The 25648-nt window shown below is 45.0% G+C and overlaps 1 protein-coding gene across 9 annotated transcripts in view; it reads right to left on the bottom strand.

Moving 5' to 3' along the window:
- LOC142590546 (uncharacterized) overlaps positions 1–25648 on the bottom strand; it is a 278657-nt gene that overhangs the window by 235973 nt on the left and 17036 nt on the right. For 5 of the 9 annotated variants that reach the window (XM_075702757.1, XM_075702750.1, XM_075702806.1 and 2 more), the window contains exons 2-3: positions 9360–9446; positions 3349–3602 (exon numbers count right to left, since the gene is read on the bottom strand). In XM_075702757.1, the coding sequence (XP_075558872.1) occupies positions 3349–3472 (124 nt within the window). In that variant the 5' untranslated portion in view covers positions 3473–3602; positions 9360–9446. The remainder of the gene's footprint in view (positions 1–3348; positions 3603–9359; positions 9447–25648) is intronic. The other 4 variants (XM_075702796.1, XM_075702773.1, XM_075702763.1 and 1 more) reach the window with 2 other exon arrangements.

Here is a 25648-nt window from a genome sequence, read left to right as displayed (position 1 = left end):
TGAACGCGTTGCGGGACATTCCTGTGCTAGTACGTTTGACGTCGCGGTTATAAATACCGGACTGGTGAGAGGGCTAGCATTCTTTTCCACCGCCGCTCGACTGCACATGTTTTCGCCACCGTCTAACAGTGTTTGCCAGAAGTTCTCTTATGGGCACAAGTCCGCCCAAATAAAGTTTATTTACACCCCAAGTCGCCTCGTCCCTGTGGCTCCGGACAAAAACCGACACTTCAATGTGACAATATTCAGCAAACTTACACAGCCTACACCGAAGAACTGCCATTCACCAGATGTTTGCCATGCCTATTCAGAGTAAAAAAGAGGGGCACTCCACTTTTTCTGCTGTTCCGTCTACTAGAGGCCTCAAAGCAGCTTTTCTTCTGAGCATGCATTGGCAATACAGGAAAATTGGAATGCATCATGTAACCGCACAAAAACAAGGGACAAAGAAGGAACACACAGGACAGGCGCGGAACTTCAACTAAGGTTTACTCCGGGAAATCTCACATTTATACAAGTATCGTAATCACACTTGCTAATCATCAAACAGCCATCACGTGACGTTGGCATGCGGGCGTGAGTGCCGCAAATTTGCTCGTAAATATTCGAACTCTTTATCGCTCAAAGACACTGAAGAGCTGCTTACGCAGCTGCCAGATTGCATTTTTATACCTTTTTTTCACCTTCGAGTTGCCTACACATGGAAGCCTGCAGTTCCTGGACATTTTCATTATTATTGCTGGAACCCATGCGTGCTGGAGGTATCAGCCTCGATCAAAAAAAGGTATTTTAAACTACCAGTCAGCTCATTCGAAGCTCGTAAAAAGGGGAATTGCAAAAAACTGCCTGCGTGCTGCTCTTGATAAGTCCTGCCAGCATGAAATGCGACATAGCGTGTTCTTACAGTTGAAAAGACTGCACAGCGCAGGATTTCAACATGATATGGTCACCTCGGTGCTAGAAACCCTTGCCAAGGAAGTGCGGGGCCCATCAGAGCTCCGCCCAAGCGTAGAGCCGCAACGTCGTAGACCTGTTGCCATCCCGTACTACCACCAAATCTCCCACCGCCTCAAAAAGGTGGCCGAAAAATGTGAAGTACCGGTGGTTTTCACGGCGCCCAAAAAACTGGCCGGCATGTGCAGCATGGTGCAGGGTAAGAACAAATGAATGTCATCTCAAGCCCGTCGACAGGTTCGTCCCATGCAGAATAGGGGTAGTGTACCAGATACCCCTCTCTTGTGGCAATAGCTACATAGGGCAGACGGGACGGTGCCTAAACGTCAGACTGCAGGAGCACCGCGCAGGAGTAGAAGGATTGGCGGGGGGTGGAAAACTGGCTGACCATTGTCGCCACTGTCGTAATTGCACGCCCAGGTTCCGCGACACCAAAGTCTTGAAGATGTTTACGTCACAAATGAGCCGAGAAATCTTTGAAGCTTACTGTATAAAAATGCAATCTGGCAGCTGCGTAAGCAGCTCTTCAGTGTCTTTGAGCGATAAAGAGTTCGAATATTTACGAGCAAATTTGCGGCACTCACGCCCGCATGCCAACGTCACGTGATGGCTGTTTGATGATTAGCAAGTGTGATTACGATACTTGTGTAAATGTGAGATTTCCCAGAGTAAACATTAGTTGAAATTCCGCACCTGTCCTGTGTGTTCCTTCTTTGTCCCTTGTTTTTGTGCGGTTACATGATGCATTCCAATAACGACCACCAACTAGCCCGCTTATCCCTGTTAAATACAGGAAAAGCTTGTTAATTTGAATTCTGCAGGGATGCTACGAAAATTTGAATTATACAAAATTCTAACTAATAAAAGTCTTGGAAAAATAAACTGCCCAGTTACCGCGCAGTGACGCCAGCGTCGCCAATGTGCTCCTGCGTACTAGCACTCTCCCCATCCACAATGACGCCGAGTTCGAATTATCGGTGGCCTTGCGGATCTCAGTGTGAATTAGCGGGATACATTACATATTGCTTTCAATACATTGTTGGAGGGACCGCGGCGGCTACTTCGAATTATCCGCAATTTCGAATTAATGAGTTGTGAATTAACGAGCATTTACTAACTTGCTTCTCATCCTATAACAAAAAGCACAGCAGTAGGCAGTAGAGCATGGGCAGCGAAAAGGGACCATCTTCATTAGGCTGTCTGGCAATTCTCAAAGATGCCTTGGTGCAGGGTGAGGTCATTGATAAAATAAGAGCATAGACATATTAAGGGAAAGTGCACCAGTACCAAGTATCTGCCTATTTGGTAGCTCATGGTCAGATACAATAGGAACACTACCTCAAAGCCAGCAGTACCATCTGTAAATGGTGTAAATTCAAGGCCGAGTTCTCTACTGCTATGTTCTAAATAGGGGTGACGGACCCACCACAGATACAAGCAGACATAGCCAGCACCTGTATTATTATAGCTGCAACTCTTGTAGAGTCAGCGACAAAAGGTTTACAAACCAGTAGACGAGGGAAAAAGCTGAATATATTTCTACAGACCAATATTCCGTTTCCAGCTCGTACAACATGTGTACAACATATGTAAACAGCAGTGCTGCACAGTTTTACTGACTACAGATGCAAACTGCCCAGAAATTTTAACAATTTCTCACATCCTGCGATCCACAAATTTTCAACGCCACTTGCACATGTTCAGGACTGTCATACCACATCAAGATTAAAATTGAGTTGTTTCACACCGTGTTACAGAGTCACTTTACAGCTGCCTCTGTTACAGAGGCAGCTTCAATTGAGGATAGAAAACTTGACCACATTCACAAGACCGTGTACCACGTACATCACGAAAACTCGCGCACTCTTCGAGAAATAAACAAACAAACAAAAATGCATGTAAACATGAAAACCAGGGGATGGGCTTTGGATTGTCTTGACAAGTTAACCGATTGTTGGCTTAACGGGGTGGGGCAGGTGGTGAAACTGAATAAAAAAACAACTTTTGCATAACATCCTACTTCTTTAACATTAGTTATTGTCAAAAAAATACTACAGAAAGCTTTTTAGTGATTTAACGACACGCGGTCCTTAACGTTACCACATGGAAATCTGACTGCTGAAACTAACAAATACCTCAGATTCATAAAAAGGTGACTGACTTTGCCACGTCCTCTACTCTGAAAACTAGCTCATGAAACATTCACCAGCACAAAACTGGAATTTTAACTGAACTGAACCCATACATCTCATGCAACTAAGTAGATTGCTGTTCAGTTGAACGGCAGTTTCAGTGTAAGTAGCCATTCAACTCAACGAGAGTTGAAAGTGCCAATGTAACACTGCTATAAGAGCTCGAGGTATGTAACGATTGATGGAAATAAAGTAATGCTACCTTCAAGTGCACTCTCTGGTTCTTCAGGTGTTTGTGGTCCAGCTAAGCTCCCAGTAGCAGAGCCTTCACCGTCACTTGCATCACTGCTGCCAACTGCAAGTTCCTGGTGCTCAACGGATGCCATGCTGTTTCCACTTGCTCAAGGGTGCTCAAACCCTAGTATGGCCTCGCTGCCCTCTTCAGCCTTGCTGTTACTCTGCACCCAAGCAAGAAGCCTGAGTGTCCGAGCTGTACTTCCAGGCACTCCACTGGGGCTGCAAAGGTGATGGTACACATGAACTTATTTGAACAGGATATTCAAAATCTAATCTTAAAAGAAAGGTTGCAGACAGGTTACACTACAAATTATTCCCTTGTCTGCTATGATACTTTCACTGGGCCCCAAATGCAATCAAATGTAGCCCATTGTATGCCTATGGTCTTTACTTGATTTCAGTGTGCAAGGTTGTGACTGTGGATGAGCTCTCTTGATCAATAGTTATAAAATAAGAATTAAAAAGCATTAGTGTAGAAACTTCAGTCACTCTCCCCGATACCATTAAAACATTCACAGAGAAAAGTAGAAAAGATGCAGCTGGGATGCAATGTAAAGGCAAAAAGTAACATCCATCTGCAAGCATGTATTTGCACAAACATATCGCACTGCCCCCCCCCCCCCCCCCCGGGAATTCCTGGCATCAAAATGCACCTTGCATTAAATTTCGGTTGATGCCATTAATATTATGTTTTCTAGTGCTTCAAACTGCACTCAGCTAAAACCCCAGGCACCACCACGATGGCTACAGCATACGGAACAGCGTTTAAGCGTGCCGCGGACACTTCTGAAGTGCCACCTTTTCAATAAACTTCATGTCATTGAGGACACCACCATTCTCGTTGACAAAGACGTCAGCAGTGACAAGTAAATTGTGCATGCACTCCTTTCACTGTACTTTGCAAAGACCATTTTCAGTAACAATGAATAAGGTTCACTTTTATATATTATTTCCATAAACTGGAAATGCCACAACATCACATTGCGTTATAATTGTAATATATATCTTTTTAATTTTTCTGACAGAGAAACTGGCCCGTCACATTACATTCGTGGTTGCGTTATTTACATGCAAATACAGTATTTGGAAGTAATAGCTGCCTAGCCTTTATGTTTTGCAATTAAACCAGCTAGTGTGTCTTATGTTACCAATCACACACCAGAAAATCGCTGAAGATACAGGAAAGTGCAGAGATAAGTATAACAAAAGCATGTTCATTTAACATAATGAAAACCAACAGGTTAAAAATATGGCCTGCAATTTTTGTTGCATTCAAGCATACTGACATCAGAAGATGTTGCAACTTATTACATATTCATAAAGAAGTGCTACAAATTTATAAAATTAAATATACAGTCAACATCTGATTTTTTGAACTCCCAAGGGGCCTCGAAAACGTCAGAAAAAAAATTAACGAATGTCTTTTACTGTCCCCAAGGGCTCAATTCGCCACAGGTACATCTGAAATAGCTCTAAAGGCCTGCCAGCAGTGGCGTAGCCAGAAATTTATTTCTGGGGAGGGCTTCTCCGCCGACAACTACCACTCCATCTCTCTCTCTCTCTCTCTCTCTCTCTCTCTATATATATATATATATATATATATATATATATATATATATATATATATATATATATATATATATATATATGCATGCAAAGAAACTTCTGGCACTTCCCAGACAAGAATGCTTCGACAACAAGGATGCTTGTTTTTGCACTGCCAAAACAACACTTTGCTTAACTTGTGACAAATGTTTTTTATTGCTAAAATGTGCAGCCGCTTCGCACCAAATTATGATATCATCCTTACGATACTTTGAAAAATGAGGATATTAAAAGAAACAACTAAAATTTCGTTTACGAATTGATGAATTTATATAATGTAGGTCGATGACCTTGATGGTACATGACTTGGAAAAACTAACAGTACTAAAAACGGGGCCAAACAAAAACAAGACAGCACACTATCATGTGCCTTCCTGTTTGCAGGCCAGACTTGTTGCAGCCCCGGTAACAGTGGAGATCATCGTTTACCAGCAGTGAGTGGTACAGCCACAGCAACGTACGGAAGAGGGCGAACCGTATTTTGCAAGTTGCCAATCGCTTAATGCGCTTTCAGCGTTGCAGGCATACCATATTATTCTAGATTTAAAAAATACAGGAACGAAGCTTTGCACCAGAACTTCAATAGTATCGTATGATGCAAGTTTCACTCACTTTCAGTGACCTGCTGTCCTACTTATTTGAAGAGATGTTTGGAAGTAACTTGCGATTATGGTCTTGTAGTCATCACGTGACGCATATTGTTATTTAACCACACTCGGGAATTGATCAGGCAGACAGTCCAACGCAGCAGCTGTTTCCTGTTTAGAAGCCTTTGTGAAAATTACGGCACCCATAGTTCACAGTAAAATAAAGGCCAGAAGCTCCGAGAGATTTGAAAGTCTATTCTGAACATTGCCAAGATGTTTAGTTAGGATTGGCTCTCCGCAGCCAGCAGCATCTCTTACAATGGGGTAGGCGAGCCTCAGCTAGGCGACTGGCCACAACCGTCTGGCATTGAGAAATTGGGAAGTCACGAGACGCTCTCCCTAAGTCCATAACTATCCGCTAACTTCATTCTTGACACCTTTTGGGTGTGTCCCCCGTCTCTTCCTCGCATACATCACTCCACTCACCTTCTTAAATTTCTTTTCTGTTAGTCACTGTCACACTCAAGGTTCACTGGGTTAATAAAGCGCGCGGTGGCGGCTAACATTCCCGTATTTGTTTCCGCGTGGACTTCGAGGCCATTCACCTACCTGCCCTTCCACCTGTTTGCTGTGCCAGTTTATTAGCCTCACTAGCCCAGCACCCCCGTCCTTGATGTATTTTGCCGTGCGCAAATTAGCCTTCTGCAGGTCTATCTTGTCCCGTTTTTTGCCCTCCTTTCAATCTTACCAGTGCATACAAACAAGCAAAACAGCAAGTTCTTCTCAAGTTTATTAACATAATGAAAGTCAGAGACAAGGGGAAGAAACAGGAGGAAAAAAGGGAGGGGGGGGGTATTATGCACATGCTAGACAAGCTAGTCGCATTATTTTCGAAATGCTTTTCTTCCACGCAGCATGGTCGACGATTCGGTCAAGTACCAGAAATTAGAAGCTCTTCGACAACACGAAGGCCTGGTGGGGAGCGAAAATTCCTTGAAGTTTTTATGCACATGCTCTTCCCGTCTTTCTCTGTGTGTGGAATTTTTAATACTGATCCCCATTCAGTAGCTACAGTTAACACAATCCGAGATGAGGTGAAGGTGTGCTATGAGTGGGGCCGCAATGTTCTGTGCATGGGAGAGAGGATTACCCCCATGACAACCCCTCCCTACACCTTCAAAGTGCCACCAGCCTAGCCTTGTTTTCACATTCAAGCTTTCCCTTTTATCCATGCCGTTCTTCTGGAGCCCACCTCCTGAGATTTTCCGTTCCGTGGGAAAAAGGGATTCTTTTGAAAATTTCAGGAGGAGGAGAGAGTTCGACCCCCCCTGGCCCCGCCAGTACTATTTTTAGGCGTATGCGCGCTCACACTATGATAGGAGACGACGGGAGCATGCGTTTATAATTAAGGAATACATACCGTGTCCCATGACAATTGCCCCTTCCAGAACTGTTCTACTGAATGCAGCACCATCTTTGCATCATGATTAGGAGAAGTGAACTACGTTCGGTCAGCACACCTAAAGCCCCTCCATACACGTTTCTGCCAACACGGTTAAGTACCGCCAACCTACCCTACTCCTCCATGCCCCTTCCTCGCTCACCCCATCAGCTTCTGGCGTCAAGCGGAAATTGTGTAGTCGCACCTTCTCATTTAGGCGGAAGCGACGTCACTTCTGCATAGAGGTGCGAGCACACAAGCGAAAATTCAGGAAATGGAAATTCCGGAAACGGAACGACCAGAAACGGAAACCCTGGAAGCGGAAACTGTGGAAGCGGAACTGGTATGAGCGACAAATCAGAGAACAGCGGTGGACAACAAAGGTTGGCGTTACTTAGCAAAAGCAGCGTTGACGCATGGATGGAGGGGCTTTAGGCACACCTACTCCTCTAGCCACTATAACTGAGGCAAAGCAGACTTTCAGAAACTGGCATTATGCAACATGCCGTGCTTTCCGAGCTTCGAAGCCATTGGCAAGGATTACAAAGGTGGAGTAGGTGCCCTTGCTATAGCGGCAAACTGCTTCAATGAAAAACACAGCACCGAATAGCAACTAGCAAGAAGCTTGGTAGCGAATGTCGAAGTAGCTAGGCCTAGTGTTGCCACGGTGGTGGCTACGGTTGCCCGTGGAACTGCGTGCGAGAGCGCCAGTTCAAGATGGCGAGATCATAAAGATGGCAGCAAGGAGGTAGCTTAGATTAATGGCGTTTCAGAGCTGCGGTCATGGCAGAAAGTCTGGAAAATCAGACGGCGAAGGTTTTTTGCGCCCGAAATATGTTCCTATACACTCTATGGGGTATGTGGCAGTTCCGCGAAGCCGTCTGAATCATCAGGCATGTCCAAAAAATTGGGCATCTGGAAAATTGGTCATTGACTAAATGCTTAATATTTTCTACCATTGTCCAAGGAGTGGCACAATGCGTGTTAACATTCTAATTACGAAAGATTACGAACACTTGTGATGTTTGAATCCTTCAAGAAGCAGCATACACTGGGCAGCATAATTGATAATACAGCAATAGCAGCAGCAGTGTTTTGCACAATAGCACTCAGAAATATTTATTAGGCATTTGTCTTATTGAAGGCTGGTTGGTACCTGGCTTACAATTGAACCAGATGGGCACACACAGCAAAAGATGTGTACATTTTGAACTCGACGGTTCATCGTTACAAAGTTGATGAAAAACTAAGTGCTTAAAATTACAAACAATGGTGTTAATTCTCAACATTAAAACAATTAATTAGCTGCAGAACAACTAAGTTTGGTAAGGTCATCAAGAGCTTTTCTAATAATAGAAGTGCTTTTCCACTGCCTAAAATGTGAGCTCTATAAATGAAAACCTATCAGATGTATCTGAAACTTAACAAAATAATGTAATCCCGACTCTGCCTGGTAGGCGCTGCATAACGAGACAATCCACTTGCACCACCAGTGTATCTTTATCACTTGCAGCAAGCAGCTATGCCTATTGCACTACTGCCAGCACTACAAATAAGAGAGCTTAAATGTGCATTGAGATGGTGCTCTGTACATGGCTAGAGTAACTAATCTTAAAGGATGTTAAGGCAATGAATTCCTGTTGCTGATCTTGCACCGTTATTTGTTTCACGATTTATATAAAAAAGGAATGCAGTAAGATAACCTTTATTCAACACTGAGCAGATGTGAACAGTATCATGTATCAATTAGCATGCAACAGATCTGTGGATGAACATAGGCACATTGCTGCTTTGAGGGAGCTTACACGTGGGGAAGCCACAGACAGGATTAATTTATAAAAGATATCAACTTAATGTTGTCCCCCAGACAACCAACAGAAATTACTCAGCAGCAGCTAGTGACAACTACATATATATTTAGTGTGGCAACTTACTTGCAGCAGATTTCTTTTCTTTTTTTTTTTGACCTCAGCCATTTAGATTAACAACTGTCCTAAAATAAGATGTGAAACTCCTAAAATGGCTGTATAGCTGCTATTCTGGTTTTAAGTTTCATTATTTGAAAAAAAGAAGATGGAGAAACAATGTCAAATTCCTTATACAGCACATCTGGAAAGAACTGGGCTAATCCATTCATCACAGTCTGCAGTCAGAAAGGAGCCAACGCCAATAACACTAGACAAGGTGCACGTTGATTGCAGACATTAAATGCGCCAAATACCATGAGCACAGCTCTTGCAGCATGTGCCAGCACTACTATTACACTTGTAGTAAGCAGTTGGCATATACAAGTTGGTATATATACGTTATCTTAATAAGGCAGTAAATTCAGGCTATACTTACAACCAACAAAATGGGCTCTGGTACACTGAAGATGAGGCGATCTGTTTTTCTGGGTGCATGTAGGGAATAAACACCCTTAGTTGGATGCTGGAATATAAGTGCCCATCTGTTCACTTCATGTGAGCACTATTAATCATGAACTCATCATAAAAACAATGTGCAGCGTTCATGTGCAGTACAGAATAGTTGTACTGAGAATAAAAAAAATAATTGCACCATGTTCTTAGCAAATTCCTCCCTGAAGCACTTCAAAAAGTAAGAATGACAGAAAAATGTTCCCCATGAGAAGTCATGGGGAAAATGGCGATTACTATCTTCAGGCAATATCAAATAAACTCCTCCGAAACGTTCAGAGCATTCTGGCTGTAGCAGTAAGCTTTGTCAGCATTACCATTAGTAAAAATTGACATTACTAAGGGAATAAAAATAAAGGAGAAATAATGCACCAAGGTCACATTTGTTTTGATCAAAGAAATGGCAGTGAGTAATTTTCATAACATATAAAATCTGTCTTGTTCAACATATCAGAAAAAGAGACACGTACACAAAAGGGGGCAATTAGTAGCTATCCCATGAAAATTTCCTTCACACTTCACTCACACCTAAAACGAACACAACAAAAGAAATTTGTAGCAATCCCTTCATGAAGAACTAGCATTTCTGGCTCTACCTATTGATGATGATCTAAAAGCAAATTTGGATACACTTACAATGCTATTTCTCTCCCAAAATTCATAGCAGACACCGTAATTTTAACTAAAATATGTTTGTCATTCAACCCAACTCCAAACAAATTTCAAAATGCTGGCTTGCCCACCATGCTTTCAAGGGATTTTAAAGGCTTATTATTTAGATTGAGTGTTTGGATCACACCAGCTTATTGCTTCTCTGATCAAAGCAGTATCATAGAAGTATCATTTGCCCATTGTCGGTGCATTCAGGGATTCCCCAAGGATCTGTATTAGGACCAATAATGTTTTTCCTTTATGTTAATGATATTTCTTCCCTTGTTCAAGCTCCTGTACAAATGAAGCTTTTTACCAATACTTAATTTATTCCCCAATAACATGTGAAGATGACCAAAGTAAGCCAAACAGATGCTTACAGCTAGTAGACGAGTTTAAAAAAAAATCTATGGTCTTACGAACTAACACCACAAACTGATTACAAGGCACGCTGTTGTGGGGAGGCTCCAGATTAATTTTGACCACCTGGGATTCATTAACGCGCACCCAATGCACAGTACACGAGTATTTTTGCACTTGCCCCAGTTGGAAAGTGGCTGCCACAACTAGGATCAAACTCCCTAACTCGGGCTCAGCAGTGCAATGCTATAGCCACTGGGCTACTATGGCAGATAGTAACATGAGTGGCTTGTGAAATGGAACATGGAAATAAACTATACTAAAACAACAACATTAACCAAGAAAGCAGGAAGTTTCTTTCATGTACCACATAGGACATAATGTTTTAGAGAATGCACATCACTTTAAGTACTTAGGAGTAACTATTCTGCACACATTGCAATGGCAAGCAGGCTAATCAAAAGCTATATGTTCTAAAGAAAAAAGCTGCAATATGCAACACAGAAAGTTCAGTTAACAGCCTATACAACACATCTGTATGTCCATTCTTGCAGTATGTTATGTGGTGTGGACTATGAGTCTTAAAGGTTATAATAGAAAAATGCAGACTGGTGGCCCATTTTATATGCTGTATACACTCACGCGCAGACTCCGTCATGGCCATGTTAAAATCATGTAGGCTGGTCAGTAGACTAGTTAGTTCTTAAGACCATGAAAGGGTGCACAAAACTATGTGTGTCTTGTCCTATCTTTCAACCGTGTCTTTTAGCTATGCTGAACCAACTTGCCCAACTAGCTGTGTTGAATAAATAAGAAATTGTACTTGCAACCTCCAAGAAGATCTGCCTGCATAAACCAGAGCACAGTTATTCAGCCTTACTTAACTCTTCTTTTTTCCCCAATACAACAGAAATATGGAATTGTGCTGTCGTAACCAAACAACAAGCTGATTTTGGATGTGAATTGGATATGCATGATGAAAATGGCATATTATCAGCTTTGTTATGAGCATTTTCCTTTGCTGAATGCCCATTATGTATCACAGTGTATTATGTATTTTTCAAACATTTCTCTCCCTAGAATGACCCTGAGAATGAAGTTCACAGTATCCAATAAATAAGAAAAATAAGCAACCAAAGGCAACAGAATAAAAGAAAATAACGTTTTGCATGAAATATTCTTGAAATTGATGCCGACAATGTTTCACCTTGCTTTATGCATGTGTCATGAAGAGCAATACTTTACGACTTATGTGAGCAATCTGAAGTCAGCAGATGCCGAGTTTTGGTTGCACAGTTAAGATGGAATTGCACTGTTCCTTTTTCAGAGTGTATGACTAAATAGAGACAGTGTCCCTACTTTTGCATATGATCGTACGGAAGATGATAATCGAGGTTGGGTAGAACAAAGCAACAAAAAAAATGAACATGAGAAGTCGGCAAGAGATCTCTCGTGCAATGTGTCAAGACGTCCAAGGCCACTGCAGAATCTGGCAGTTCCAAATTGGCCATGCTGCGACCAGGGTGCTGTCTCCACTCCACAATGGTGTCATCATTTGTACCACAGCTAGTGTGCACTCCACCTTACCTATGCTGAGGGTTATGTCGGCACTCAAGCCAACCAATCCAAGCACGCCTGTGCACCTGGCCAGACAAAGCCTCAAAACCAAGGGTAAGTAGTAAAAGAAAGTTATTCCTTTAACCCTTTCAGAGTCAATGACGTAAATATACAGTGCTGCAAACAAGTCCAAAATGGTCAATGCCACATATTTACGGTGGCGTCTGTACGTTTAAAAAGCGCGCCAATTTCCTAACTTTTTCTTTCCTGGCATGTGCTACCACCATGCGGAAATACAGGAAATTTTTTTCTCGCGCCTCCCTCTCTCGGTTTTCGTTTCATGGTTTGTTTGAAAGAGCGTAGGTTAGGGCGTGTTGGTATTCCATAACTGAGGTTTTTTAGCGCACGAAAGGGGACGAAAGACAGTGGCAAGACGCGGACACAGCGCTAAACCTCAGTTATGGTTTGTTTGCTCCGGGGCATCTATATACTACCGCTCACGCATTGGCGTGCGGCAGTTAGTCTGGGTTTTGTTCCGCAGTGGGCGGTTTGGGCTTCTTGCATTTGGAAAAGTGATAGCTATCTCATTACTAATTGGTCAAAGGGTGGCTGCCTGTTACTCGCTTGTTTATTGCTCACAGGTGTGCGCATACACGAAGGATGCTGCTGTGCATGCATTTGCTTTTTGGATATTCGCGAAAACTAATTGCCTCTAGTTGGCGATAAAATGAAGATTAGCAGAAGTTTGTCACACGTTTTGCTTTTTTGATGGGCATACAACCACACAGTTTTCCTGAGTGCACTCACCTACGCAGTTCAATTAGGCTATGGATGTAAATATTAGTGTAAGAGCAGGAACATTTGAGAGTTGCGAAATATTCTTGTGTGCACATTTTCTAAATCGTACTATGTGTATAACAATGCATCAAATTTTTAATTCTTACGAGTTTATTTCCTTCTTTTTATTTTTGTTATTCCTAAATAAGTACATATATACCAACGCAAAATATTTTTTTCCTCACTTTACGGTCACCCTAGAAAAATTACGGTAAATTTTTTTTCGAAATAGGTATCTCTGAAGAATTCAAAATCAGTAATAAAAAAAATCGACCCCAGGCTGTCACATATGGCAAAAAAAATCGACCCTCAAAGGGTTAAAGCATGCTTCCAGAGTCCCATTTGATATAAAATTAATTTTTACTGCACTATGTTTTGTCTTAGATTATGTTTTCACTAGAACACCTATGAATTTCATAGCACACTGGGGAGGAAAATGGTGAAACTGTTGCTAGCCTCAGGATTTCTGCAACTCTGGAGAATCAAAGGCAGTGGTCCTCCCAAGCTCCAGAATATGTATGCTGATGTTAGTGCCGTGCTGTAGCAAGAATGAAGCAGGAGGCAGTGCCGAGTGTATGATGCGAAATCATTGTGCTGCTATTAAGAAAAAGTCTGTCCTCAAAAGTAACCCGTGTGTGGCTTTGCCGCACGACGACTCTGCAAGCCTGTACAACCCACCTATATTCTGCCAATTTGGCACACTTAGCTTCTTGTTGGGAAATCAGTTTTTGTTCCTGCCTTCTAAAGGCTTCCCTTGGCCTCACTTTCTTTTGATTTTCCTCGCTCACAGATGCGAACCTCGTTTAAACGTTTTAAAAAAACGCGCAGGGCGTACTAACCGGGAAAACGTACGATCCGAAGTAACCAAAAAATTCGACTGACTCGATCATTGTCGACATCCACGTAACACGAAGCGTCGTGCTGATCGTTGCGGCACGAGACGCCAACACGTGTGTGTGCGCGTGCGTGCGTGTGTGTGTGTGAAGTGATTTTTAAAGAGAAATGGAAGAGATAAGTGCAGTGCCTTAACTGTCTCTCACAGGAGGACACCTCAACAGCGTCGAGCTGGTGGTGTTCCGGCGGCCCGAGGCGTGTTTTGTTGCTTTCCTATTGCGTGGTGTTCTAAGAGGGCGACTGGAAACAAAAACGAAATTGAGCTGATGGGCGACCCCAGATACCACTGAAGCGAAATGTGATGCCCACATCGCGCAACCTGCAGCAGGGAACTGCCTTGGATTATTGCCTACTAAAAGCATGCAGTACGCTACCAATGGCACTACGCACCACGAGCTGTAAAACGGATAGGTGAAGATGCTTATCGCAACAGGTTTTCAGCGATAGCTGTGAATGCGGCGTGTGACGACCCAAGCGGAGATTCACTGGTGCCGGAAAACAAACTGTGCGCGCTGGCGTATTCACGTGAGACGGGCGGCTATATACTGTTTTCGATCGCGTGCGCCTCGCGACTTTTCTTGTTTACATGGGATCTGGCGGCCGGAAAACGTATACGATCGCAGTCTGCAGCAGGGAACGGCGGCACGTTTCGATTATCGCCTATTAAAAGCGTGCGCTAAGCTTGTAATGTAATTATGGGGTTTTACGTGCCAAAACCACAATTTGATTATGAGGCACGCACGCCTAGTGGAGGACTCCAGAAATTTTGACCACCTGGGGTTCTTTAACATGCACCTAAATCTAAGTACACGGGTGTTTTCGCATTTTGCCCCCATCGAAATGCAGCCGCCGTGGCCGGGATTCAATCCCGCGACCTCGTACTTAGCAGCCCAACACCATAGCCACTAAGCAACCACGGCGGGTCGTGCGCTAAGCTTCCGACGGCACCACGCACTGTCAAACAGATAGGCGAAGATGCTTATCGCAATAGAATTGGCAGTGATAGCTGCGAATGCCGCATGCGACGAACCCGAAGAAGATTTGCCGGTACCGAAATGAGAAACCGAGTGCACGCCGGCATGTTTACCGAGACGGGAGGGCGAGTATTGCGGTGAAGCTGCCACAGCGGCCAGCTATATATTGTTCTCGATAGCGCACGCATCTTGCATTTTCTTGTTTAATTTGGATATAGCGGCCGGAAAACGGATCATGCGATCGCAGTTCGGCATCGTAATGACCATTGGTGCCGAAAAATCGTGTGTTCCGGGAACATATAAACCGGTAAAAAAATTTGCGTAACTATGTTCGGTCATTTTTGGTGTTCTTGATTGCGAAAGTTGGCGCCGGGAAACGTACGTAACAGAAACGTATCAACGAGTTTCTACTGTATATATCAGGGGCCTTTTAACATGAAACTATTAAATCCCGATTTTATTCCAATCTCGCGACAACATATTTACGCAAATAGGCATCTTGAACGTAAATAGGCAACCTGAAGTATGCAAAACAATCTATCTAAAAATATTTGCATTTAGATATAGTAGTTACTAAATACTTTGAAGACTGAATCAGATATCACAGTATTCAATTCATTATTTGAAAGTTTTGAACATTTGCACACCCCTAACTTGAAATATAGATGCAGTTTCTTTAAGATGGCATTTCAATTTCAGGGTGGAAAGAAAAACAGAAAGAATGTCATTTACCTATCTGCGTCAGTTTAAAGAAATAAAAAAAAAAGCTACCGTGATTCTGGAAGTGGCGTACCAACAGATTCCTGGGCTTGTCAACAGCACTTGCAAGCAAGAAAAATAAACCAACAGTCTAACAAGCCTCTCTAAGATTAATGTAGTGAGCAAAAAGAATGTCTACCAGTCCTTAAATGGTGCGAGGTCGACACCAGTCAAGGACAGGACTGAACATGTCATGCTCAACATAACCCTAAAAAACACCTTGATCTGTGCTATGAATCAAGTGTAGTGCAAAAGCATGTCACCAGCATATTCTATTGTGAACTAAATGGGAACAGCAATAAGGACAGTGCCTGTGTTGCTAGCAGTCATTATTGGAGGCAGGTACTTGGTTAAAATGACAGGCGAGAGGATTGTAACACTGCTTCAATACTTTTGCCCATATCTTGTTCGAAGCCTGCATTGCCATCCAGATACTGAAGTGCACTTTCGTGTTAAAAGCCAACTGCAACGAAATTTCACTTGGGCTAAATAGACTATAAATGCCTAGCGTATACTCTTCACAGTAATCTTGGAAAAGCCGCAGGGATAGTAATTGACTAATTCTGTTATTAGCAGCTATTGGGGCCTATACAGACGACGCATGCACCTGGCGGCAAAGCGGTAGTGGTGCGGATATGGCGAATATTGAAGAACCGAACGCAACTGTTGATCTCTCAGAGACAGCCAGGCGCATTGTTCGCTCATCATTGGCGAGTTGACGGGCGTCTCTTTTGGCGTGCATTCCTCCTGTTGCGCCCGTGATTTGAGTTGTAGGAAGAGTGCCAATGCGTTGCATGGCCATTGGGTGCTAGAATACGTAGCCGAGCACGAGCAATGGCTGTGCAGTGCACAACGCTGAGTAGAGGAAGGCCGAACACATTTTTCCTGTCCCAGCTTTCAGAGTGAAAGCGTGCACCGTGCCGCAGCAGGCAGATGCGACGTGGACCAGCCAACGCGCACAATGCATGTAAACTGCACTTGGCGATCAAGATTTGCTTGGCAAACGCTTTCTCGGGGTGACTATAAGTACTATATGCCGCGATGGCACACGAAAACCAAAGGTAACATTATAAGGTAAATTGTATTTAAGGGCAATATTCTTGAGCGATCATTTTTGGCAAAGCACCATCAAGATATTTCGTGCCGATCTACATCGAACGCGTCAATGTAGACGAATGAAATCCTTTCAGACACAGCGCCAGAAATGAGCAGGAACCGCATGCTGCAAATGTCACGAAAGAGAACACGATGCGGCGGCTATGGTGTATAGACCTCAGACTCTGCCCAGGCGGCGCTGTGGAAAAACCCGTCCCCAGCGCCCCCATCGCAGCCTTGGCACTAACTGAGTAGTGCAAGGAGAGCTGTCCGCAAGCGGAGGTGCATAGGCCACAATTGACCCTCCGCTTTCGTTTGTGTTGAGGCACGGTTTCCTAAAAATCAATGACCTGGAAAGCTTCTTCCGCCCATCCATGCTTCGGAAAGGAAGCTCAGCAGGGCGAAGTACGTGTACAATATAAAATAAAGTCTCAAGTGTTATTTAGGCGTGCTGCAACTCGCAAGTACAGAGAGCATCAGGTTTGTTTATAGGCATATCAGCATAAAAATCTAAGCATTTCAAATTGGTTCATATTGAATATGTCCTGAACACAAGACTTAAGTATCTCCTATATTTTTTGTATTTTATCGTGATGTTTTGTCTCGCAATTATTTACAGAAAGTAAATCTTTTAATAGCCTTTTACAGGGCAGCAAACAGAACACGTTTTCAAAGGCAGCAAACAGCGTGCGATCATAATGAAAGTAAGCTTCCTACAGTGCCTACGCGCTACATCTTTCTCGCAGGAGCTACAGCATCGCTCAGTACCTTAATTTGAACTTTTCGCAGACGCTTCAAGCAACAAGCGCGCACAAATAAATGTAAATAAACACGACATTTTTTTCTTTACACACGTGCGTTACTTCACAATTACTCATCCAGTGCTCCTACAGCAACTTTATTGCTCACATTCGAAAAACGCAGTCGAGCAGGCTCAGCACATTGCAAAGCGTGCTTGTTGTATCGGCGCAGGACATACAAAATACCGAAAGTAGAAATGAGCTCTCGATACAATGATGCTCTAGAACAGGATTTTGAATTCATAAACGAACCAAAATGTTTGGTTAAGCTGACCTGCCAAATCTCTCCGTTCCACTTGTTGAATCAAGCGGAGGCGGGCGTCTGTTAAAAGGTGGAGATATCGATGGCACATAAGCAGGATGGCTCGCAACGTTGTTTTTTCTGTTACCAACGAGGTGGCGACTGCAGATTCTTGAGTTTTCGCTTGGTTAAGACTGTCCTCCGTCAGGGCTACGCAACACAATTACAGAGGAACAAAATTGTCGCACTTTCTCATGCGAGCCGCTGTGTTGTGGGGAATGCAAGTAATCCGATTACCCAACAGGTTGAACAACCCGTATCCAGCGCTCTCGCCTTTCCCCTTCATACGATCGCGATGAAAATCGGTAAAACTTAACGCTGTTATTCCGTCCTTAACATTCATGGCAATATACAACACAACAATAGTGTCGATTGCGGCGTTTCTTCGTAGCGCGCGGAGCTATCGCGGTTGCCGTTGTTTCCGCCATCAGTCTGAAGAGTGAGCCAGCAAGCGCTTTATGGCGGTTCGGCAGCACGTCCGACTAGCATATAAATTCATAGCTCTCCGTCTGAGTGTTAAATGCACAAAACACTCGCAATATGGACCAAAATCTAGTTAAATCGTTGTTTCGCAGTCGCTAGCTGCATAGGCAACTTAGCAAGAGAGTCAGGCTTCGTACTACTCAATTACTGCATCTTTGCAACGGCAGGTGGCGCTATGCATCTTGCAAAACTCCAGAGTCTGACGTCCATAGACGGCTGCAAGCCATGCAGAAATGCAATGCCGCCTGAGCGAAACGGGCAAAGCTTTATTCCGACCGCAGTCTGGCCTGCCTGGCCATGAGTTTACGCACACTTAGCACCGACCTCCTCTAGCCCGGCCATGCCAAGCCTCAGCTACTTATCCCCCTTTACTACAGATGGCAGTAGTTGTCTGATCAGTCAACGAGTCCGGTGCTTCCAGCGTGTCAGGCAGCGGTTGGTGTCATGCCAGAGACGCTAAGATCGCTAAAATTTTACCCGGTGCTTTCAACGTGGCCCAAAGCAGCGCGGCTATCAGTTGTTGCTGCAGCTCTAGCAGACAAGTACGCAGCGAGCAAGCGCTTCTTGGTTTGTCGAAGGCGCAAACGCATAACGCTCGCTTCAGTGAACCCAAACAGCATGCTGCTGGTCAGCCAAGCTAGCGTGCGATACGACACATTCTATTCCCGCGCCAGCCACACTAGACCCTAGAGCGTCAAATTTTCGCCAATGTAGCGTAACTGCGCCACGCGTGGATCGCGTCCGCGTGCGGCAGAATGCGTCAACGGCCGGCGGGAGCGGACGCATGCCACATCGGCTCCGTAAACCGATGCTGCCGCTTTAGTAAATCACCTAGTTTCATCAATCTTGCCATACAGCTACCAGAAGGTGCGTGGAGGCCACTGTGCAAGTTTGGTGGCCCTATCGCCGAGCAAACCCGACTTATCAGCCAGAGAAGACCGACACACCGTACAGGCTGCGCCAAGCCAGGCCACAGACATGACATGCGCTCACAAGAGAAAACACGAAGATGTCCAAGATGCGGCACAGGTCACGGCGAAGACAGAAGACGTCAGTGCGTGCCCCGATGCATCCTGTGAGGGGGCAAGCACCTTACAGGAACAGGATGCTGCAAAGCAACACAACGAAAACAAACAACGAAGCCTTCAGTTAAGAAGGGCACAACCGGAAGGTGGCAGCTACATCCAGAACATTTCCCAAAGTGGAATCCATCAGCCCCCACGAAGACCCCCAAGAAGCTCACATGGGCAGAACGTATCACCCGCAAATCAGACCTGCGGGACGAGGAGTTGGCCCGCTTTTGAGAGGACGTAAGAGGCTTACGACAGGCCATCACCCAACCCAACCCCTCACCTATTACCCAAACCATCACGCAGCCCTCACACCCACTTCCTGGTCACCCTTTACCTTTATAGACACTCAGAGTTCATGTCCCGCAGAAACCTCAACCTCCACCCCACCTACAAAAAAGAAAAGAAGTTCCTCCATTGTAGACAAAACAGCCGAGATGGAGGCTCAGTTTGAAGCCAAACTTGAGGCAAAATTAATAGCGAAACTAGCAGACTTCTAACAGCAGATGCGCGATCAATTTCAGCAATTGCTAGAAAATCGCCTCCATACACTCGAGGCTCAATTTCCAACACTCAAAACTCGCATGAACTGCCTCATTGATGAACGCTTCAAAATTTTAGAGAACAAACTAGATACCTTCTGTACTCAGCTCAGCGCACAAATGAGCCTAATAGTGGCAGAGGCAACCAACCAAATGCAGGCGGCATCCCTACCCCAAATCACCCACCCCCCTCCACTTCCAAAACTTCTGGCCAGCAAAATGGCAGGTGATTCACCTAAATCGAAGACTACTCCTCCCCTTTTAAAACTCTGGCATTGGAACTGTTACAGCATACCTCATAAACGAGAAGCGCTAATCCAACTCACACTAAATGAGGAACACCCCCAGACCTAATTCTGCTACAGGACACTAAAATTAGTGTTTCGCTCCCACGATATGCTGCTTATCACTCACCAAATGATAGTGCTCCAGTTGTGTCCACAATTATCAAGTGATTCATAAGGCACACACAACTTACATTCCCACACAAAGTCCAAAACGTAGTCCTTGACGTAATCCCAGTCGACATTCAAAAGGATTCCTTGCTCATCGCAAATATCTGTAATCCATCAAGTATGCCAGCAATGCGCTGCAGTAACCTAATAGCGCAAATAACCGCAGCGGCAAATAAAACACCATTGCCAATCATAGCGACCGGAGACTAATGGCGCACACATCGACTGGGGATACCAGAAAACTTCCAGCAGAGGGGAGGTTCTTATGACACAAACTCAACAGTCTCAGCTCATGGTTTACAATGATTCTGATTGCCCCACCAGACAAGGTGCAACAGGAATGATGGACACAAGTACAGACCTCATGATGGGCAGACGCATCAACAATTTGGAATGAAATAGAACAACACATACTTTAGGCAGTGACCACTATATTATCGAAGTTCAAGTCTCAGGTCCCCAAGTGTCTCGTACGAGAATAAAGCATAAGCTAATCAACTGGGATAAATTGAGAAAACAACGGGGAACAAACCAAGAAACTGGGCCGGTGGATGCACGAACCTGGACAGCACAGGTCCTTGAGGACCAAGCGGCGTGTACCAAGGAATATAGCCCAGAACATGTCCCAGTTATGGACTCAAAATTGGCTCGTATGATAGAAGCACATGAAAGTCTCATGAAATGATACGTTCAGGAAAAATGCAATAAGAAGCTGCAAAACAAGATATCTGAGCTTGCAAAGCAAATTCTGGATCATAGCCAACAACTTTGTAGGCAGAATTGGCAGCAGATATGCAAAGGTCTCAGAGGCAATCTCAGTACTGCTCGAGCATGGCATCTTTTAAAGCATCTAATAGATCCCATGAAAAGTCAACAACATACTAGAAATAGTGTCGCTCGACTAACAACCATAAATACGACATGCAGGCGCTACTACAGACACTCGGGAGCCTACACACCTTGCAGAGCCCTTCGAAACCCTTACCGGAGTTCGCCGGCCCATCAAATACTGAACTGGACAGGGGACATGACTATACAAAAAGTCCTAGCAGCACTTTATAGACTCCTCAACACCACGCCAGACAAAGATAGCGTAACAAACGCCGCTCTTAGAAACCTCGATGACCATGCCCTGCGAGAACTTGCCAGTATCTTCAAAAAGCATTGGCGGAGCGGCACACTGCCAGAGGAGTGGATGCATGGAAGGGCTATTCTAATACCCAAACCTCACAAACCAGTTACACCAGAAAATATGCGCCCAATCTCCCTTACCTCTAGCTTAGGCAAACTCTTTGAGCAAGTCATCCTAGCTAGACTGCATGGCCCCATGGAAGACACCGGTCAATGCCCACACTCAATGATTGGATTCCGATCTGGCCTATCCATGCACGATGCCATGCTTCAATTCATAACAGCTATAATGGGCCCCCTCATACCTATGCACACCAAAGCAGTACTGGCGATTGACCACAAGAAGGCCTTCGACAACGTCACCCGCGAGGCCATCCTAAAAGCTATGTTATATCTAGGCGTTGGCCAACGAGCATACAATTACATAAGGGCTTTCTTGCAAAACCAAATGGCCAGCATGTGCGTAGGCAACCTTCACACGTGTCGCTACACACTAGCGAACGTAGGCACACCGCAAGGCTCCGTGCTGTCCCCTTTCCTTTTCAATACAGTACTTATTCCGCTAGCACAAAAGCTACAGCAAATTCCGCATCTCGACCATACTCTGTACGTGGATGATATCACCCTGTGGACCACATATGGATCAGATGCCCAAATCGAAGAAACACTGCAAACAGCCACAATGGTAATACAGGACGAGGTCACCATGGTAAGCGTCACCTGCTCACCGGGAATATCTGAACTTTCCTTGGTAAACTGTATCATACTCCTGTCTGAATCTACATGCACAATAGGGAGGTCCACAGGTCCACACCATTCGAATCCTGGGCCTCTACCTGCAACAAGATGGCAGAAATACTGAAACAATCAAACGCTTAAAGGAGTACTGACACAAAAATTTGAAGTCGAGATAACTTGTGAGACCGATTTAGTTGGTCACACCACACATTGTCTATAAAACATTAGCGGCGAATATCGCTTAGAACATATTTTAAATCAATTTTAAAGTATGTGCGCCCAGCCGACCGCAAAACAGAGCACCTCGCGACATTGACATCAACCGGGATTGTAAATAGCCAAGAAAACGCTACGTCATGTGGCTACGTCACGAATTCTCGTTGGCTGCCATGCAGCTTACATGTGCTCTTCTCCTCTGTTGCTTGTTCTAGCTGTTGTACTTGCAGTGGGACGCTCTCCGTGTCGTTGCAACTGCAGTTTTTGTCGTGTCCATCGGGATATTTCCCACACTATCAGCTTGACTGCGCTGCCACAACGTTCAACGCCGATTTGTTGTGTCTTACCATTGATTGTGGCCGATGCGAGGGTTTTGTTGAGGTTCGTCCTCGCCATCGCCGGCCGCAATATCTGAGTCGCTAAGTGATCGGCCACATCTAACGTGCGAGACACATGGCGCGATTTTCCGTGCAATCTGTAGTACGGTGCATCGTGTGCGACTTGCCGCATGCGGCGATTCTGGACACATGGTACGAATGAGCGAGCGGCAGCCCAGAACCGGCGCCCCTGCGTGGAAATTCGGAATGCTGCGTAACTTCGAACAGAAAGTGAAAGCAACCGTATTTGCACAGCTATCTTGTTTGAAACAAACGATGACAATATAAGCACGTCTATGCGAGCACTGTAGACGTGTTTCCGCAAGGCCGCGTTAGCAGTATCGGATCCGTTGACAGCCGCCGATGGCCAAGAGCCGGCAGGCATAGCTCGCTGGGCCATCGAATTCGACACCGGTTGCGCTTGTGACACGATCGCTTGCAGCTCGTATAACGAAGCGCCTATCTTAGTCGGCACAACGTGTACACAGTTATGTCACGCTTAAATTGCAGCACATTTGATTTCATTGGCGCCGACAGAAGCGAACGAGCCTGCCAAGCGGGCTTGCGATCGCTGGGAGACTATGTAGGCCTAGCTCGCCGGCCGTCTATTCGGGGCCGAGGGTCTTTGCCATGCGTCCGCAGCTCGTAATAAAGCGCCTAAATTCGTCAGCACAATCAATGCCTGAACATTTATGTTTCTCTTAAGTGAAAATACGGTTAGTTTTCCCGGTGCAGTTAGTAGCGATGAGTAAACAGGCCAGTCAGGCGAGCCGCTTCCTGTACAGACGATTGCTGGCGCGTCCGAGTAGAATTCACGCCAACGATTTACTATTTCGCACAACGTTTTATAACTCGCACTCTTTCGAGGTCACTTTATTCTAGAAGTTATTTCGTGTTAGAAACAAATTGTAGCCCATTTATGTGCCGCCGTCAGCGGCGAAAGAGGCCCGCGTTTCGACCAGGGAGAGAGAAAAAAAAAAAAAAAACGGACATGATCGGAGCGGCGAGGCGCCCGCTCGCCGGCCCCGCCCCGCCGGGTCTACCACGTGGCCATGACGTTCACGCTACCGTCGCTGTCATTGACTGCGGTCGTCTGCAGCCACTGAGCAATGCGGCAGTGGCACAATCTTCAGCAAGTTGGTCGCGCACGCTAGCTGCGCGTCAGAGCATACGTCATGTTTTCTTGCGAACACGTGACCACTTTGTTTACATTCCCGTTTGTCCCGTCTCGTTGCTCTCTGGAACTGAAACTTCGACTGGTCGCTACAAAAAAGACTGCAAATTACCTGTCGCGCTCTGAATTAAATGAGGTTTCGTGCCGTGATTACTGGGTCATTAACTACTTATTAAAGCAGAAAAAACCACGTGGATTTTTTTTGTGCCAGTACTCCTTTAAAGGGCAGACTAGCAGCCACCACGCAGCTAATACGCAGAGTAAAAAATAAAGCTCATAGCCTGCGTGAATCAGATACTCTGCAAGTGGTACAAGCGTTTACCATGAGTAGAGTACTGTATTCTACCCCCGACCTCAACCTAAATGTAACCAAAACCCAAACAATAAATTCTACAATTGGGCAAGCTACCAAGGCAGCGCTCCGTCTGCCCAAAAACACCAGTAACGAACGCCTGGTGGAGTTAGGTGTGCATAACAATATAAGAACTAACCGAAGCACACCTACAGGCACAATACCTCCGATTAGCCAGCACTCCTACTGGAAACGCATATACTTTCTAAACTTCAAATTAGCCTTCCTGCTAATCATGACTCCCTAAAAGCCTTTCCCATGGCAATTCGTCAAACGCTATGCATTCGACCGCTCCCCCGTAACATGCGCCCCCAACCAAAACCGTGAGTGACGAAAAGCCAGAGCAGCAGCCCTTCAAAAACATACGGCAATGAACAGAATGCAATATGGGTAGATGCTGCACGTGATCAGCATGGAGCCACAGCGGTTGCTTACACACCGTATCATCATCATCATCATCATCATCATCATCATCAGCCTGGTTACGCCCACTGCAGGGCAAAGGCCTCTCCCATACTTCTCCAACAACCCCGGTCATGTACTAATTGTGGCCATGCCGTCCCTGCAAACTTCTTAATCTCATCCGCCCACCTAACTTTCTGCCGCCCCCTGCTACGCTTCCCTTCTCTTGGGATCCAGTCCGTAACCCTTAATGACCATCGGTTATCTTCCCTCCTCATTACATGTCCTGCCCATGCCCATTTCTTTTTCTTGATTTCAACTAAGATGTCATTAACTCGCGTTTGTTCCCTCACCCAATCTGCTCTTTTCTTATCCCTTAACGTTACACCTATCATTCTTCTTTCCATAGCTCGTTGTGTCGTCCTCAATTTGAGTAGAACCCTTTTCGTAAGCCTCCAGGTTTCTGCCCCGTAGGTGAGTACTGGTAAGACACAGCTATTATATACTTTTCTCTTGAGGGATAACGGCAACCTGCTGTTCATGATTTGGGAATGCCTGCCAAACGCACTCCAGCCCATTCTTATTCTTCTGATTATTTCCGTCTCATGATCCGGATCCGCCGTCACTACCTGCCCTAAGTAGATGTATTCCTTTACGACTTCCAGTGCCTCGCTGCCTATTGTAAATTGCTGTTCTCTCCCGAGACTGTTAAGCATTACTTTAGTTTTCTGCATATTAATTTTTAGACCTACTCTTCTGCTTTGTCTCTCCAAGTCAGTGAGCATGCATTGCAATTGGTCCCCTGAGTTACTAAGCAAGGCAATATCATCAGCGAATCGCAAGTTACTAAGGTATTCTCCATTAACTTTTATCCCCAATTCTTCCCAATCCAGGTCTCTGATCCAGGTCTCTGAAGGGAGGGGTGTACACACCGTACACCCCTCCCTTAATACAGGAACTACCCCCGGGAACAGACCCAGAGGAAGCGAAAGAGTGCTATAGTGCTAGCGCTCGGCAGCTCCAGTGCTACCTACATCCTGAGTGACT

The sequence above is a fragment of the Dermacentor variabilis genome, chromosome 1 (genome assembly GCF_050947875.1).
Source record: "Dermacentor variabilis isolate Ectoservices chromosome 1, ASM5094787v1, whole genome shotgun sequence".
Lineage (NCBI taxonomy): Eukaryota > Metazoa > Arthropoda > Arachnida > Ixodida > Ixodidae > Dermacentor > Dermacentor variabilis.
Note: the sequence above shows the minus strand (reverse complement) of the source record. Positions and strands in the feature narration are given on the sequence as shown.